We start from the raw sequence: 20,493 nt of genomic DNA, 5'->3' as shown, positions 1-20,493 counted from the left end.
GTAGTTAATATAGACTAGAGGTAGTTCATATAGACTAGAGGTAGTTCATATAGACTAGTCATTAGATGTGTTATATAGACTAGAGGTAGTTAATATAGACTGGAGGTAGTTCATATATACCAGTCATTAGATGTGTTATATAGACCAGAGGTAGTTCATATATACAAGTCATTAGATGTGTTATATAGACCAGAGGTAGTTCATATAGACCAGTCATTAGATGTGTTATATAGACCAGTGGTAGTTCATATATACCAGTCATTAGATGTGTTATATAGACTAGAGGTAGTTCATATATATACCAGTCATTAGATGTGTTATATAGACTAGAGGTAGTTAATATAGACTAGAGGTAGTTCATATATATACCAGTCATTAGATGTGTTATATAGACTAGAGGTAGTTCATATATATACCAGTCATTAGATGTGTTATATAGACTAGAGGTAGTTAATATAGACTAGTCATTAGATGTGTTATATAGACTAGAGGTAGTTAATATAGACCAGTCATTAGATGTGTTATATAGACTAGAGGTAGTTAATATAGACTGGAGGTAGTTCATATATACCAGTCATTAGATGTGTTATATAGACCAGAGGTAGTTCATATATACCAGTCATTAGATGTGTTATATAGACTAGAGGTAGTTAATATAGACTAGTCATTAGATGTGTTATATAGACTAGAGGTAGTTAATATAGACCAGTCATTAGATGTGTTATATAGACTAGAGGTAGTTAATATAGACTAGTCATTAGATGTGTTATATAGACTAGAGGTAGTTAATATAGACTAGAGGTAGTTCATATATATACCAGTCATTAGATGTGTTATATAGACTAGAGGTAGTTAATATAGACTAGAGGTAGTTCATATATACCAGTCATTAGATGTGTTATATAGACCAGAGGTAGTTCATATAGACCAGTCATTAGATGTGTTATATAGACTAGAGGTAGTTCATATAGACTAGAGGTAGTTCATATATATACCAGTCATTAGACGTTGTTATATGGACTAGAGGTAGTTAATATAGACTAGAGGTAGTTAATATAGACTAGAGGTAGTTAATAAAGACTAGAGGTAGTTCATATAGACTAGAGGTAGTTAATATAGACTAGAGGTAGTTAATATATACCAGAGGTAGTTAATATAGACTAGAGGTAGTTCATATAGACTAGAGGTAGTTAATATAGACTAGAGGTAGTTCATATAGACTAGAGGTAGTTCATATAGACTAGAGGTAGTTCATATATATACCAGTCATTAGACGTTGTTACATGGACTAGAGGTAGTTCATATATACCAGTCATTAGACGGTGTTACATGGACCAGAGGTAGTTCATATATACCAGTCATTAGATGTGTTATATAGACCAGTCATTAGATGTGTTATATAGACTAGAGGTAGTTAATATAGACTAGAGGTAGTTAATATAGACTAGAGGTAGTTCATATAGACCAGTCATTAGATGTGTTATATAGACCAGAGGTAGTTCATATAGACCAGTCATTAGATGTGTTATGTAGACCAGAGGTAGTTCATATATATACCAGTCATTAGATGTGTTCTATAGACCAGAGGTAGTTCATATAGACCAGTCATTAGATGTGTTATATAGACCAGAGGTAGTTAATATAGACCAGTCATTAGATGTGTTATGTAGACCAGAGGTAGTTCATATAGACCAGTCATTAGATGTGTTATATAGACCAGAGGTAGTTCATATAGACCAGTCATTAGATGTGTTATATAGACCAGAGGTAGTTCATATAGACCAGTCATTAGATGTGTTATATAGACCAGAGGTAGTTAATATAGACCAGTCATTAGATGTGTTATGTAGACCAGAGGTAGTTCATATATATCAGTCATTAGATGTGTTATATAGACCAGAGGTAGTTCATATAGACCAGTCATTAGATGTGTTATATAGACCAGAGGTAGTTAATATAGACCAGTCATTAGATGTGTTATGTAGACCAGAGGTAGTTCATATAGACCAGTCATTAGATGTGTTATATAGACCAGAGGTAGTTCATATAGACCAGTCATTAGATGTGTTATATAGACCAGAGGTAGGTCATATAGACCAGTCATTAGATGTGTTATATAGACCAGAGGTAGTTAATATAGACCAGTCATTAGATGTGTTATGTAGACCAGAGGTAGTTCATATAGACCAGTCATTAGATGTGTTATATAGACCAGAGGTAGTTCATATAGACCAGTCATTAGATGTGTTATATAGACCAGAGGTAGTTAATATAGACCAGTCATTAGATGTGTTATGTAGACCAGAGGTAGTTCATATAGACCAGTCATTAGATGTGTTATATAGACCAGAGGTAGTTCATATAGACCAGTCATTAGATGTGTTATGTAGACCAGAGGTAGTTCATATATACCAGTCATTAGATGTGTTATATAGACCAGAGGTAGTTCATATATACCAGTCATTAGATGTGTTATATAGACCAGTCATTAGATGTGTTATATAGACCAGAGGTAGTTCATATAGACCAGTCATTAGATGTGTTATATAGACCAGAGGTAGTTCATATATACCAGTCATTAGATGTGTTATATAGACCAGAGGTAGTTCATATATACCAGTCATTAGATGTGTTATATAGACCAGAGGTAGTTCATATAGACCAGTCATTAGATGTGTTACATGGACCAGAGGTAGTTCATATAGACCAGTCATTAGATGTGTTACATGGACCAGAGGTAGTTCATATAGACCAGTCATTAGATGTGTTACATAGACCAGAGGTAGTTCATATATACCAGTCATTAGATGTGTTACATGGACCGAAGGTAGTTCATATATACCAGTCATTAGATGTGTTACATGGACCAGAGGTAGTTCATATAGACCAGTCATTAGATGTGTTACATGGACCAGAGGTAGTTCATATATACCAGTCATTAGATGTGTTACATGGACCAGAGGTAGTTCATATAGACCAGTCATTAGATGTGTTATATAGACCAGAGGTAGTTAATATAGACCAGTCATTAGATGTGTTATGTAGACCAGAGGTAGTTCATATATACCAGTCATTAGATGTGTTATATAGACCAGAGGTAGTTCATATATACCAGTCATTAGATGTGTTATATAGACCAGAGGTAGTTCATATAGACCAGTTATTAGATGTGTTACATGGACCAGAGGTAGTTCATATAGACCAGTCATTAGATGTGTTATATATACCAGTCATTAAATGTGTTATATAGACCAGAGGTAGTTAATATAGACCAGTCATTAGATGTGTTACATGGACCAGAGGTAGTTCATATAGACCAGTCATTAGATGTGTTATATAGACCAGAGGTAGTTCATATAGACCAGTCATTAGATGTGTTACATGGACCAGAGGTAGTTCATATAGACCAGTCATTAGATGTGTTACATAGACCAGAGGTAGTTCATATATACCAGTCATTAGATGTGTTACATGGACCAGAGGTAGTTCATATAGACCAGTCATTAGATGTGTTACATGGACCAGAGGTAGTTCATATAGACCAGTCATTAGATGTGTTACATGGACCAGAGGTAGTTCATATATACCAGTCATTAGATGTGTTACATGGACCAGAGGTAGTTCATATAGACCAGTCATTAGATGTGTTACATGGACCAGAGGTAGTTCATGTAGACCAGAGGTAGTTCATATATACCAGTCATTAGATGTGTTATATAGACCAGAGGTAGTTCATATATACCAGTCATTAGATGTGTTATATAGACCAGAGGTAGTTCATATAGACCAGTCATTAGATGTGTTACATGGACCAGAGGTAGTTCATATAGACCAGTCATTAGATGTGTTATATATACCAGTCATTAGATGTGTTATATAGACCAGAGGTAGTTCATATAGACCAGTCATTAGATGTGTTACATGGACCAGAGGTAGTTCATATAGACCAGTCATTAGATGTGTTACATGGACCAGAGGTAGTTCATATAGACCAGTCATTAGATGTGTTACATAGACCAGAGGTAGTTCATATATACCAGTCATTAGATGTGTTACATGGACCAGAGGTAGTTCATATAGACCAGTCATTAGATGTGTTATATAGACCAGAGGTAGTTCATATAGACCAGTTATTAGATGTGTTACATGGACCAGAGGTAGTTCATATAGACCAGTCATTAGATGTGTTATATAGACTAGAGGTAGTTAATATAGACTAGTCATTAGATGTGTTATATAGACTAGAGGTAGTTAATATAGACCAGTCATTAGATGTGTTATATAGACCAGTCATTAGATGTGTTACATGGACCAGAGGTAGTTCATACATACCAGTCATTAGACGTGTTATATAGACCAGAGGTAGGTAATATATACCAGTCATTAGATGTGTTATATAGACTAGAGGTAGTTCATATATACCAGTCATTAGATGTGTTATATAGACTAGAGGTAGTTCATATATACCAGTCATTAGATGTGTTATATGGACCAGAGGTAGTTCATATATATACCAGTCATTAGATGTGTTATATAGACCAGAGGTAGTTCATATAGACCAGTCATTAGATGTGTTACATGGACCAGAGGTAGTTCATATATACCAGTGGACCCTAACTAAGCATTCCACTTAGTCTACAACTGTCGTTGACAAAGCATGTGACTAATACCATTTGATTTGATTTGATTTTCTTGAACAATATAATTCATAAACGCCTCATCAGTTTAGTTGTCGTCAGAACACACAATGTGACCTTGTTTTTCGTCCATCGTTTTGTCCACGTAATTGTAAATAAACACTGTAAAGCCTCAAAACACAGTTACAACTATCATTCTGATCTCACGGACGTTCAGTCCTCGCATCGATACCTCCGTCTATACATTTGAGAATGTTTACGTTTCTCCAGACCCATCGCTCAGCTGTTAACCAATCAAAACAAGTGTTTTGGTGGACCGACCTTATTTCCTGAATCCCAGATTGCCCCTTTAGTGGTATTTACAGCAGGTCACCTGACGCCCCAACGAACCGATACGAAGGGCAGGCCTCTCCTGTTACACTGACCGGGAGGGGAGGGTGTTTGTGTGTGTTGGAGGAGATACATACGAGACTCTATAGTGGATACAGTAGGCTGCTGGACCGGAGGCTATATTTAGCTTCAGCCAATAGGGTGTCACTTTCCATAGCTTCAGCCAATAGGGTGTCAGATAAATATTAGCTGTCAGGCTGTCAGGGAGTCACAAAAGGCCGACTACAAGGAGCATACAGACACACACAAACACACACACACACACACACACAGACACACACACACCCTTTAAATCCCCTATGCTCCTTCATGACACCTTGTGACTACTATACATCACTACAGAGACAGGTTGGAGGGACAGATGGACAGGGATGTTGTTTAAACTCCCTCCCCTCTCTCCTCCCCCCCTCCTCTCCTCCCCTCTCTCCTCTCCTCCCCCTCTCCTCTCCTCCCCTCTCCCTCTCCCCTCTTCTCCTCTCCTCTCCTCTCCTCCAACCTCTCCTCTCCTCCCCTCTCCTCTCCTCCACCCTCTCCTTTCCACTTTCCTCTTTCCTCCCCTCCCCTCTCCTCCCCTCTCCCCTCTCCCCACTTCTCCTCTCCTCCCCTCTCTTCCACCCTCTCCTCTCCTCCCCCTCTCCACTTTCCTCCCCCTCTCCACTTTCCTCCCCCTCTCCACTTTCCTCAACCCTCTCCTCTCCTATCCTCCCTTCTCCTCTCCCCTCCTCTCCTCTCCTCTCCTCTCCTCTCCTCTCTCCCCCTCTCCAGTCCTCACCCAAAATACGACTAAGGAGAGGGGAGGAGGAGGAGGAGGAAGGGGGTGAGAACAGTTGTGGGGAGACTCAGACCCAAATACAGCAGCTGAGAGAGAAGGGAGAGGTGGGAGGTTTGGGGGCATTCTAATGATGTCACAGTGACCCAGCAGAACATAGAGCTGGATATCTACTAATGATGTCACAGTGACCCAGCAGAACATAGAGCTGGATATCTGCTAATGATGTCACAGTGACCCAGCAGAACATAGAGCTGGATATCTGCTAATGATGTCACAGTGACCCAGCAGAACATAGAGCTGGATATCTACTAATGATGTCACAGTGACCCAGCAGAACATAGAGCTGGAAATCTACTAATGATGTCACAGTGACCCAGCAGAACATAGAGCTGTAAATCTACTAATGATGTCACAGTGACCCACCTGGATATCTATTAATGATGTCACAGTGACCTAATGACTACTACCCTATGGGCTGTGGTCTAAACCACCCTGTCCCATATACACTACACTATTACCCTATGGGCTGTGGTCTAAACCACCCTGTCCCCTATACACTACACTACTACCCTATGGCCTGTGGTCTAAACCACCCTATTCCCTATACACTACACTACACTACTACCCTATGGGCCGTGGTCTAAACCACCCTGTTCCCTATACACTACACTACACTACTAACCTATGGGCTGTGGTCTAAACCACCCTATTCCCTATACACTACACTACTCTACGGGCCGTGGTCTAAACCACCCTGTTCCCTATACACTACACTACACTACTACCCTATGGGCTGTGGTCTAAACCACCCTGTTCCCTATATACTACATTACACTACTACCCTATGGGCCATGGTCTAAACCACCCTATTCCCTATACACTACACTACACTACTACCCTATGGGCTGTGGTCTAAACCACCCTGTCCCATATACACTACACTACACTATTACCCTATGGGCTGTGGTCTAAACCACCCTGTTCCCTATAGACTACACTACACTATTACCCTATGGGATGTGGTCTAAACCACCCTGTTCCCTATACACTACACTACACTACTACCCTATGGCCTGTGGTCTAAACCACCCTGTTCCCTATACACTACACTACTACCCTATGGCCTGTGGTCTAAACCACCCTATTCCCTATACACTACACTACACTACTACCCTATGGGCCGTGGTCTAAACCACCCTGTTCACTATACACTACACTACACTACTACCCTATGGGCTGTGGTCTAAACCACCCTGTTCCCTATATACTACACTACACTACTACCCTATGGGCCGTGGTCTAAACCACCCTGTTCCCTATACACTACACTACACTACTACCCTATGGGCTGTGGTCTAAACCACCCTGTCCCCTATACACTACACTACACTACTACCCTATGGGCTGTTGTCTAAATCACCCTGTCCCCTATACACTACACTACTACCCTATGGGCTGTGGTCTAAACCACCCTGTTCCCTATACACTACACTACACTACTACCCTATGGGCCGTGGTCTAAACCACCCTGTTCCCTATACACTACACTACACTACTACCCTATGGGCCGTGGTCTAAACCACCCTGTCCCCTATACACTACACTACTACCCTATGGCCTGTGGTCTAAACCACCCTGTCCCCTATAGACTACACTACACTACTACCCTATGGGTCGTGGTCTAAACCACCCTGTTCCCTATACACTACACTACTACCCTATGGGCTGTGGTCTAAACCACCCTGTCCCCTATACACTACACTACTACCCTATGGGCTGTGGTCTAAACCACCCTGTCCCCTATAGACTACACTACACTACTACCCTATGGGCCGTGGTCTAAACCATCCTGTCCCATATACACTACACTACTACCCTATGGGCCGTGGTCTAAACCACCCTGTCCCCTATACACTACACTACTACCCTATGGGCTGTGGTCTAAACCACCCTGTCCCCTATATACTACCCTACACTACTACCCTATGGTCCGTGGTCTAAACCACCCTGTCCCCTATACACTACACTACACTACTACCCTATGGGCTGTGGTCTAAATCACCCTGTCCCCTATACACTACACTACTACCCTATGGGCTGTGGTCTAAACCACCCTGTTCCCTATACACTACACTACACTACTACCCTATGGGCCGTGGTCTAAACCACCCGGTTCCCTATACACTACACTACACTACTACCCTATGGGCTGTGGTCTAAACCACCCTGTCCCCTATACACTACACTACTACCCTATGGGCTGTGGTCTAAACCACCCTGTTCCCTATATACTACACTACACTACTACCCTATGGGCCGTGGTCTAAACCACCCTGTCCCCTATACACTACACTACTACCCTATGGGCCGTGGTCTAAACCACCCTGTCCCCTATACACTACACTACTACCCTATGGGCTGTGGTCTAAACCACCCTGTCCCCTATATACTACCCTACACTACTACCCTATGGTCCGTGGTCTAAACCACCCTGTCCCCTATATACTACACTACACTATTACCCTATGGTCTGTGGTCTAAACCACCCTGTTCCCTATACACTACACTACTACCCTATGGGCTGTGGTCTAAACCACCCTGTTCCCTATACACTACACTACTACCCTATGGGCTGTGGTCTAAACCACCCTGTCCCCTATACACTACACTACTACCCTATGGCCTGTGGTCTAAACCACCCTATTCCCTATACACTACAATACACTACTACCCTATGGGCCGTGGTCTAAACCACCCTGTTCCCTATACACTACACTACACTACTACCCTATGGGCTGTGGTCTAAACCACCCTGTTCCCTATACACTACACTACTACCCTATGGCCTGTGGTCTAAACCACCCTGTTCCCTATAGACTAAACTACACTACTACCCTATGGGGTGTGGTCTAAACCACCCTGTTCCCTATACACTACTACCCTATGGGCCGTGGTCTAAACCACCCTGTCCCCTATACACTACACTACTACCCTATGGGCCGTGGTCTAAATCACCCTGTTCCCTATACACTACACTACACTACTACCCTATGGGCTGTGGTCTAAACCACCCTCTTCACTATACACTACACTACTACCCTATGGGCCCGTGGTCTAAACCACCCTGTCCTCTATACACTACACTACATTACTACCCTATGAGCCGTGGTCTAAACCACCCTGTCCCCTATACACTACACTACACTACTACCCTATGGGCTGTGGTCTAAACCACCCTATTCCCTATACACTACACTACTACCCTATGGGCTGTGGTCTAAATCACCCTGTTCCCTATACACTACACTACACTACTACCCTATGGGCTGTGGTCTAAACCACCCTGTTCCCTATACACTACACTACTACCCTATGGGCTGTGGTCTAAACCACCCTGTTCCCTATACACTACACTACTACCCTATGGGCCGTGGTCTAAACCACCCTGTCCCCTATACACTACACTACTACCCTATGGGCTATGGTCTAAACCACCCTGTCCCCTATACACTATACTACTACCCTATGGGCTGTGGTCTAAACCACCCTGTCCCCTATAGACTACACTACTACCCTATGGGCTGTGGTCTAAACCACCCTGTCCCCTATAGACTACACTACACTACTACCCTATGGGCTGTGATCTAAACCACCCTGTCCCCTATACACTACACTACTACCCTATGGGCCGTGGTCTAAACCACCCTGTCCCCTATACACTACACTACACTACTACCCTATGGGCTGTGGTCTAAACCACCCTGTCCCCTATAGACTACACTACTACCCTATGGGATGTGGTCTAAACCACCCTGTCCCCTATAGACTACACTACACTACTACCCTATGGGCTGTGATCTAAACCACCCTGTCCCCTATATACTACACTACTACCCTATGGGCCGTGGTCTAAATCACCCTGTTCCGTTGTTTGTTTATGTTATATAAAACATATTAATAAACCTATGACTTATGACCTAACTGAATAACTCACGAAACAGACGCTGTGTGTGTGTGTGTGTGTGTGTGTGTGTGTGTGTGTGTGTTTAACTTACGACACAGAGGCTGTGTGTGTGTGTGTGTGTTTTAACTTACGACACAGAGGCTGTGTGTGTGTGTGTGTGTGTGTGTGTGTGTGTGTGTGTGTGTGTGTGTGTGTGTGTGTTTAACTTACGACACAGAGGCTGTGTGTGTGTGTGTGGTGTGTGTGTATGGTGTGTGTGTGTGTGTGTGTGTGTGTGTGTGTGTGTGTGTGTGTGTGTGGTGTGTGTGTATGGTGTGTGTGTGGTGTGGTGTGGTGTGGTGTGTGTGTGTGTGTGTGTGTGTGTGTGTTTAACTTACGACACAGAGGCTTTTAAAGACCAAATGACATGTGAGCTGAAATATTAAGTCTATTACATAAGATAGAGACAGGACCCATTACAACAACTACCCTGATACACACACACACACACACACACACACACACACACACCATACACACACACCACACACACACACACAGCCTCTCTCATTCCCTATATAGTTATATACTGCTGACTAGCACCCATTCCCTATATAGTTATATACTGCTGACTAGCACCCATTCCCTATATAGTTATATACTGCTGACTAGTACCCATTCCCTATATAGTTATATACTGTTGACTAGTACCCATTCCCTATATAGTTATATACTGCTGACTAGTACCCATTCCCTATATAGTTATATACTGCTGACTAGTACCCATTCCCTATATAGTTATATACTGCTGACTAGTACCCATTCCCTATATAGTTATATACTGCTGACTAGCACCCATTCCCTATATAGTTATATACTGCTGACTAGCACCCATTCCCTATATAGTTATATACTGCTGACTAGTACCCATTCCCTATATAGTTATATACTGCTGACTAGTACCCATTCCCTATATAGTTATATACTGCTGACTAGTACCCATTCCTATATAGTTATACCCTGCTGACTAGTACCCATTCCCTATATAGTTATATACTGTTGACTAGTACCCATTCCCTATATAGTTATATACTGTTGACTAGCACCCATTCCCTATATAGTTATATACTGTTGACTAGCACCCATTCCCTATATAGTTATATACTGTTGACTAGCACCCATTCCCTATATAGTTATATACTGCTGACTAGCACCCATTCCCTATATAGTTATATACTGTTGACTAGCACCCATTCCCTATATAGTTATATACTGTTGACTAGCACCCATTCCCTATATAGTTATATACTGTTGACTAGCACCCATTCCCTATATAGTTATATACTGCTGACTAGCACCCATTCCCTATATAGTTATATACTGCTGACTAGCACCCATTCCCTATATAGTTATATACTGCTGACTAGTACCCATTCCCTATATAGTTATATACTGTTGACTAGCACCCATTCCCTATATAGTTATATACTGCTGACTAGCACCCATTCCCTATATAGTTATATACTGCTGACTAGCACCCATTCCCTATATAGTTATATACTGCTGACTAGCACCCATTCCCTATATAGTTATATACTGCTGACTAGCACCCATTCCCTATATAGTTATATACTGCTGACTAGCACCCATTCCCTATATAGTTATATACTGTTGACTAGCACCCATTCCCTATATAGTTATATACTGCTGACTAGCACCCATTCCCTATATAGTTATATACTGTTGACTAGCACCCATTCCCTATATAGTTATATACTGTTGACTAGCACCCATTCCCTATATAGTTATATACTGTTGACTAGCACCCATTCCCTATATAGTTATATACTGCTGACTAGTACCCATTCCCTATATAGTTATATACTGTTGACTAGCACCCATTCCCTATATAGTTATATGCTGCTGACTAGCACCCATTCCCTATATAGTTATTATACTGTTGACTAGTACCCATTCCCTATATAGTTATATACTGCTGACTAGCACCCATTCCCTATATAGTTATATACTGTTGACTAGCACCCATTCCCTATATAGTTATATACTGCTGACTAGCACCCATTCCCTATATAGTTATATACTGTTGACTAGCACCCATTCCCTATATAGTTATATACTGCTGACTAGTACCCATTCCCTATATAGTTATATACTGTTGACTAGCACCCATTCCCTATATAGTTATATACTGTTGACTAGCACCCATTCCCTATATAGTTATATACTGTTGACTAGTACCCATTCCCTATATAGTTATATACTGTTGACTAGTACCCATTCCCTATATAGTTATATACTGCAGACTAGCACCCATTCCCTATATAGTTATATACTGTTGACTAGCACCCATTCCCTATATAGTTATATACTGTTGACTAGCACCCATTCCCTATATAGTTATATACTGTTGACTAGCACCCATTCCCTATATAGTTATATACTGCTGACTAGTACCCATTCCCTATATAGTTATACACTGCTGACTAGTACCCATTCCCTATATAGTTATATACTGTTGACTAGCACCCATTCCCTATATAGTTATATACTGTTGACTAGCACCCATTCCCTATATAGTTATATACTGTTGACTAGTACCCATTCCCTATATAGTTATATACTGCTGACTAGCACCCATTCCCTATATAGTTATATACTGTTGACTAGCACCCATTCCCTATATAGTTATATACTGCTGACTAGTACCCATTCCCTATATAGTTATATACTGTTGACTAGCACCCATTCCCTATATAGTTATATACTGTTGACTAGCACCCATTCCCTATATAGTTATATACTGTTGACTAGCACCCATTCCCTATATAGTTATATACTGTTGACTAGCACCCATTCCCTATATAGTTATATACTGCTGACTAGTACCCATTCCCTATATAGTTATATACTGTTGACTAGCACCCATTCCCTATATAGTTATATACTGCTGACTAGTACCCATTCCCTATATAGTTATATACTGCTGACTAGCACCCATTCCCTATATAGTTATATACTGTTGACTAGTACCCATTCCCTATATAGTTATATACTGCTGACTAGCACCCATTCCCTATATAGTTATATACTGCTGACTAGCACCCATTCCCTATATAGTTATATACTGTTGACTAGCACCCATTCCCTATATAGTTATATACTGCTGACTAGCACCCATTCCCTATATAGTTATATACTGCTGACTAGCACCCATTCCCTATATAGTTATATACTGTTGACTAGCACCCATTCCCTATATAGTTATATACTGCTGACTAGCACCCATTCCCTATATAGTTATATACTGTTGACTAGCACCCATTCCCTATATAGTTATATACTGTTGACTAGCACCCATTCCCTATATAGTTATATACTGTTGACTAGCACCCATTCCCTATATAGTTATATACTGTTGACTAGCACCCATTCCCTATACTGCTGACTAGCACCCATTCCCTATATAGTTATATACTGTTGACTAGCACCCATTCCCTATATAGTTATATGCTGCTGACTAGCACCCATTCCCTATATAGTTATATACTGTTGACTAGTACCCATTCCCTATATAGTTATATACTGCTGACTAGCACCCATTCCCTATATAGTTATATACTGTTGACTAGCACCCATTCCCTATATAGTTATATACTGCTGACTAGTACCCATTCCCTATATAGTTATATACTGTTGACTAGCACCCATTCCCTATATAGTTATATACTGCTGACTAGTACCCATTCCCTATATAGTTATATACTGTTGACTAGCACCCATTCCCTATATAGTTATATACTGTTGACTAGCACCCATTCCCTATATAGTTATATACTGTTGACTAGTACCCATTCCCTATATAGTTATATACTGTTGACTAGTACCCATTCCCTATATAGTTATATACTGTTGACTAGTACCCATTCCCTATATAGTTATATACTGCAGACTAGCACCCATTCCCTATATAGTTATATACTGTTGACTAGCACCCATTCCCTATATAGTTATATACTGTTGACTAGCACCCATTCCCTATATAGTTATATACTGTTGACTAGCACCCATTCCCTATATAGTTATATACTGCTGACTAGTACCCATTCCCTATATAGTTATACACTGCTGACTAGTACCCATTCCCTATATAGTTATATACTGTTGACTAGCACCCATTCCCTATATAGTTATATACTGTTGACTAGCACCCATTCCCTATATAGTTATATACTGTTGACTAGTACCCATTCCCTATATAGTTATATACTGCTGACTAGCACCCATTCCCTATATAGTTATATACTGTTGACTAGCACCCATTCCCTATATAGTTATATACTGTTGACTAGTACCCATTCCCTATATAGTTATATACTGTTGACTAGCACCCATTCCCTATATAGTTATATACTGTTGACTAGCACCCATTCCCTATATAGTTATATACTGTTGACTAGTACCCATTCCCTATATAGTTATATACTGTTGACTAGCACCCATTCCCTATATAGTTATATACTGTTGACTAGCACCCATTCCCTATATAGTTATATACTGTTGACTAGCACCCATTCCCTATATAGTTATATACTGTTGACTAGCACCCATAGTTATATACTGTTGACTAGTACCCATTCCCTATATAGTTATATACTGTTGACTAGTACCCATTCCCTATATAGTTATATACTGTTGACTAGTACCCATTCCCTATATAGTTATATACTGTTGACTAGTACCCATTCCCTATATAGTTATATACTGTTGACTAGTACCCATTCCCTATATAGTTATATACTGTTGACTAGTACCCATTCCCTATATAGTTATATACTGTTGACTAGTACCCATTCCCTATATAGTTATATACTGCTGACTAGCACCCATTCCCTATATAGTTATATACTGTTGACTAGTACCCATTCCCTATATAGTTATATACTGTTGACTAGTACCCATTCCCTATATAGTTATATACTGTTGACTAGTACCCATTCCCTATATAGTTATATACTGTTGACTAGCACCCATAGTTATATACTGTTGACTAGTACCCATTCCCTATATATAAACACTGCCCTGTTGACTAGTACCCATTCCCTATATATAAACACTGCCCTGTTGACTAGTACCCATTCCCTATATATATACACTGCCCTGTTGACTAGTACCCATTCCCTATATATATATATACACTGCCCTGTTGACTAGTACCCATTCCCTATATATAAACACTGCCCTGTTGACTAGTACCCATTCCCTATATATATACACTGCCCTGTTGACTAGTACCCATTCCCTATATATATATACACTGCCCTGTTGACTAGTACCCATTCCCTATATATAAACACTGCCCTGTTGACTAGTACCCATTCCCTATATATATACACTGCCCTGTTGACTAGTACCCATTCCCTATATATATATATACTGCCCTGTTGACTAGTACCCATTCCCTATATATAAACACTGCCCTGTTGACTAGTACCCATTCCCTATATATAAACACTGCCCTGTTGACTAGTACCCATTCCCTATATATATATACACTGCCCTGTTGACTAGTACCCATTCCCTATATATATATACACTGCCCTGTTGACTAGTACCCATTCCCTATATATAAACACTGCCCTGTTGACTAGTACCCATTCCCTATATATAAACACTGCCCTGTTGACTAGTACCCATTCCCTATATATAAACACTGCCCTGTTGACTAGTACCCATTCCCTATATATAAACACTGCCCTGTTGACTAGTACCCATTCCCTATATATAAACACTGTCCTGTTGACTAGTACCCATTCCCTATATATAAACACTGTCCTGTTGACTAGTACCCATTCCCTATATATAAACACTGCCCTGTTGACTAGTACCCATTCCCTATATATAAACACTGTCCTGTTGACTAGTACCCATTCCCTATATATAAACACTGTTGACTAGTACCCATTCCCTATATATAAACACTGCCCTGTTGACTAGTACCCATTCCCTATATATATACACTGCCCTGTTGACTAGTACCTTATTCCCTATATATAAACACTGCCCTGTTGACTAGTACCCATTCCCTATATATAAACACTGCCCTGTTGACTAGTACCTTATTCCCTATATATATACACTGCCCTGTTGACTAGTACCCATTCCCTATATATATACACTGCCCTGTTGACTAGTACCCATTCCCTATATAGTTATATACTGTTGACTAGCACCCATAGTTATATACTGTTGACTAGTACCCATTCCCTATATATATACACTGCCCTGTTGACTAGTACCCATTCCCTATATATATACACTGCCCTGTTGACTAGTACCTTATTCCCTATATATATACACTGCCCTGTTGACTAGTACCCATTCCCTATATATAAACACTGCCCTGTTGACTTGTACCTTATTCCCTATATATATACACTGCCCTGTTGACTAGTACCCATTCCCTATATATATACACTGCCCTGTTGACTAGTACCCATTCCCTATATATAAACACTGCCCTGGGGCATCGTCTTTAGACCAGAAGAAAGAGTGCCTCCTACCGGCCCTCCAACACCACTTCCAGCAGCATCTGGTCTCCCATCCAGGGACCAACCCTGCTTAGCTTCAGAAACCAGCCATCAGGGGGATACAGGGTGGTCCCCCATCCAGGGACCAACCCTGCTTAGCTTCAGAAACCAGCCATCAGGGGGATACAGGGTGGTCCCCCATCCAGGGACCAACCCTGCTTAGCTTCAGAAACCAGCCATCAGGGGGATACAGGGTGGTCCCCCATCCAGGGACCAACTCTGCTTAGCTTCAGAAACCAGCCATCAGGGGGATACAGGGTGGTCCCCCATCCAGGGACCAACCCTGCTTAGCTTCAGAGGCCAGCTATCAGTGGGATACAGGGTGGTCTCCCATCCAGGGACTGACCAGGACCAACCCTGCTTAGCTTCAGAGGCCATCAGTGGGATGCAGGGCGGTGCTGCTGCTGACTAAAAAGTTGTGTGTCTAGCCGTTCGTTGTCACAGCAACCTCCAGTGGTTCTTACCTGGTTACAGGTACTGATGTCAACTCCGTCTTTCAGGAACTCCAAAACCTTGTCCAGGTTCCCCGCCCTCGCAGCACGCAGGAAACTAGTGTTACTGTCAGACTGGAGAGAGAGAGAGGGGGTAGAGAGAGGAGAGGGGGGTAGAGAGGGGAGAGAGAGGGAGGGGGTAGAGAGAGATAGAGAGAGGGGAGGTAGAGAGAGGGAGAGAGAGAGAGGAGAGAGGAGAGAGAGGAGAGGGGGTAGAGAGAGGAGAAGGGGGGTAGAGAGAGGGAGAGAGAGGGAGGGGGGGTAGAGAGAGAGAGGGGGGGGGTAGAGAGGGGGAGATAGAGGGAGGGGGTAGAGAGAGATAGAGAGAGAGAGGGAGGTAGAGAGAGGGAGAGAGAGAGAGGAGAGAGGAGAGAGAGAGGGGGGGTAGAGAGAGAGAGGGGGTAGAGAGAGGAGAGAGAGGGAGGGGGTAGAGAGAGATAGAGAGAGGGGGAGGTAGAGAGAGGGAGAGAGAGAGGAGAGAGGAGAGGAGGAGAGGGGGTAGAGAGAGGAGAAGGGGGTAGAGAGAGGGAGAGAGAGGGAGGGGGTAGAGAGAGGGAGGGGGTAGAGAGAGGGAGAGAGAGGGAGGGGGTAGAGAGAGATAGAGAGAGGGAGGGGGTAGAGAGAGGGAGAGAGAGGAGAAGGGGGTAGAGAGGGGAGAGAGAGGAGAAGGGGGTAGAGAGAGGGAGAGAGAGGGAGGGGGTAGAGAGAGAGAGAGAGGGAGGGAGGTAGAGAGAGAGAGAAGATTGGACAGTAAGTATTATATACATATATATATATACACTGTAGCTGTATAGATATATATTATATACGTAACATCGGTATTTAATGGCACTCTGATTGAGTGTGTGTGTGTGTGTGTGTGCACCACCATTGACCTACCACTGATCTACCACTGATCTACCACTGACCTACCACTGACCTACCACTGACCTACCACTGACCTACCACTGACCTACCACTGATCTACCATTTACCTACCACTGACCTACCACTTGTCTACCATTGACCGACCACTGACCAATCACTGACCTACCACTGACCTACCAATGATCTACCACTGATCTACCACTGATCTACCACTGACCAATCACTGACCAACCACTGACCTACCACAGACCTACCACTGACCTACCACTGATCTAACACTGACCTACCACAGACCTACCACTGATCTAACACTGACCTACCACTGACCTACCACTGATCTACCACTGACCTACCACTGACCTACCACTGACCTACCACTGACCAATCACTGACCTACCACTGACCAATCACTGACCTACCACTGACCAACCCCCCTCTGGGATAAACATCATCACATCATTATATAGGAACTAGGAAACATCATCACATCATTATATAGGAGCTAGGAAACATCATCACATCATTATATAGGAACTAGGAAACATCATCACATCATTATATAGGAGCTAGGAAACATCATCACATCATTATATAGGAGCTAGGAAACATCATCACATCATTATATAGGAGCTAGGAAACATCATCACATCATTATATAGGAGCTAGGAAACATCATCACATCATTATATAGGAACTAGGAAACATCATCACATCATTATATAGGAGCTAGGAAACATCATCACATCATTATATAGGAGCTAGGAAACATCATCACATCATTATATAGGAACTAGGAAACATCATCACATCATTATATAGGAGCTAGGAAACATTATATAGGAGCTAGGAAACATCATCACATCATTATATAGGAGCTAGGAAACATCATCACATCATTATATAGGAACTAGGAAACATCATCACATCATTATATAGGAGCTAGGAAACATCATCACATCATTATATAGGAGCTAGGAAACATCATCACATCATTATATAGGAGCTAGGAAACATCATCACATCATTATATAGGAGCTAGGAAACATCATCACATCATTATATAGGAGCTAGGAAACATCATCACATCATTATATAGGAACTAGGAAACATCATCACATCATTATAAGGAACTGGCGATCCTGTCACAGAGAGGCTTTATGTTCAGAGTATTAGCATGTCAGCTCCATGGAATCTACTCGCCCCGATATGACCCTACACCCCCACAGGGTTAAGGGTCAAACACCTCACACGAGAGGTCGACTGACATGCATGCACACACATGCACAATCTTCCCTCTCTCTCCCTCCTTTTCCACTTCCTCCCTTTGTCTTCCCTTTCTTCATCCCTTCCTCTGTCGCTCCACTACACTCCCTACATCCCTCTCAACATCTCATCTCTCTCTCCATCTCTCCCTACTCTCTCCATCTCATCTCTCTCTCTCTCTCTCCACTCTCTCCATCTCATCTCTCCCTCTCTCTCCATCTCATCTCTCCCTACTCTCTCCATCTCATCTCTCCCTCTCTCTCCATCCCTCTCTATCTCTCCCTCCCTTCAGACATCTCTATCTCTCCCTCCCTCTCTTCAGACCTCTCTATCTCTCCCTCCCTCTCTTCAGACCTCTCTATCTCTCCCTCCCTCTCTTCAGACCTCTCTATCTCTCCCTCCCTCTCTTCAGACCTCTCTCTCTCCCTCCCTCTCTTCAGACCTCTATCTCTCCCTCCCTCTCTTCATACCTCTCTATCTCTCCCTCCCTCTCTTCAGACCTCTCTCTCCCCTCCCTCTCTTCATCTCTCTATCTCTCCCTCCCTCTATTCAGACCTCTCTATCTCTCCATCCCTCTCTTCAGACCTCTCTCTCTATCTCTCCCTCCCTCTTTTCAGACCTCTCTATCTCTCCCTCCCTCTCTTCAGACCTCTATCTCTCCCTCCCTCTCTTCAGACCTCTCTATCTCTCCCTCCCTCTCTTCAGACCTCTCTCCCTACTCTCTCCATCTCATCTCTCCCTCTCTCTCCATCTCATCTCTCCCTCTCTCTCCATCTCATCTCTCTCTCTCTCCATCTCTCTCCCTTTCTTCATCCCTCTCTATCTCTCCCTCCCTTCAGACATCTCTATCTCTCCCTCCCTCTCTATCTATCTCTCCTCCCTCTCTTCAGACCTCTCTCTCTCCCTCCCTCTCTCTCCTCCCTCTCTTCAGACCTCTCTATCTCTCCCTCCCTCTCTTCATACCTCTCTATCTCTCCCTCCCTCTCTTCAGACCTCTCTCTCTCCCTCCCTCTCTTCATCTCTCTATCTCTCCCTCCCTCTCTTCAGACCTCTCTCTCTCCCTCCCTCTCTTCAGACCTCTCTCTCTATCTCTCCCTCCCTCTCTTCAGACCTCTCTCTCTATCTCTCCCTCCCTCTCTTCAGACCTCTCTCTCTATCTCTCCCTCCCTCTCTTCAGACCTCTCTATCTCTCCCTCCCTCTCTTCAGACCTCTCTATCTCTCCCTCCCTCTCTTCAGACCTCTCTCTCTATCTCTCCCTCCCTCTCTTCATCTCTCTCTATTTCTCCCTCCCTCTCTTCATCTCTCTCTATCTCTCCCTCCCTCTCTTCAGACCTCTCTATCTCTCCCTCCCTCTCTTCAGACCTCTCTCTCTATCTCTCCCTCCCTCTCTTCAGACCTCTCTCTCTATCTCTCCCTCCCTCTCTTCAGACCTCTCTATCTCTCCCTCCCTCTCTTCAGACCTCTCTATCTCTCCCTCCCTCTCTTCAGACCTCTCTATCTCTCCCTCCCTCTCTTCAGACC

The 20,493-nt window shown here is 42.5% G+C and overlaps 1 protein-coding gene across 1 annotated transcript in view; it reads right to left on the bottom strand.

The window, feature by feature from the left end:
* LOC121843584 (ankyrin-3-like) overlaps positions 1-16,916 on the bottom strand; it is a gene marked incomplete at its 5' end in the record, with an annotated part of 48,412 nt that extends 31,496 nt beyond the window's left edge. The window contains one exon of the mRNA XM_042313313.1: positions 16,815-16,916. Coding sequence (XP_042169247.1) covers positions 16,815-16,916 — 102 coding nt within the window. The remainder of the gene's footprint in view (positions 1-16,814) is intronic.
* Positions 16,917-20,493: the final 3,577 nt, after the last annotated feature.

Source organism: Oncorhynchus tshawytscha, unplaced genomic scaffold (assembly GCF_018296145.1).
Source record: "Oncorhynchus tshawytscha isolate Ot180627B unplaced genomic scaffold, Otsh_v2.0 Un_contig_10963_pilon_pilon, whole genome shotgun sequence".
Lineage (NCBI taxonomy): Eukaryota > Metazoa > Chordata > Actinopteri > Salmoniformes > Salmonidae > Oncorhynchus > Oncorhynchus tshawytscha.
The sequence above is the reverse complement of the archived record's forward strand: the minus strand, read 5'-3'. Positions and strand labels throughout refer to the sequence as shown.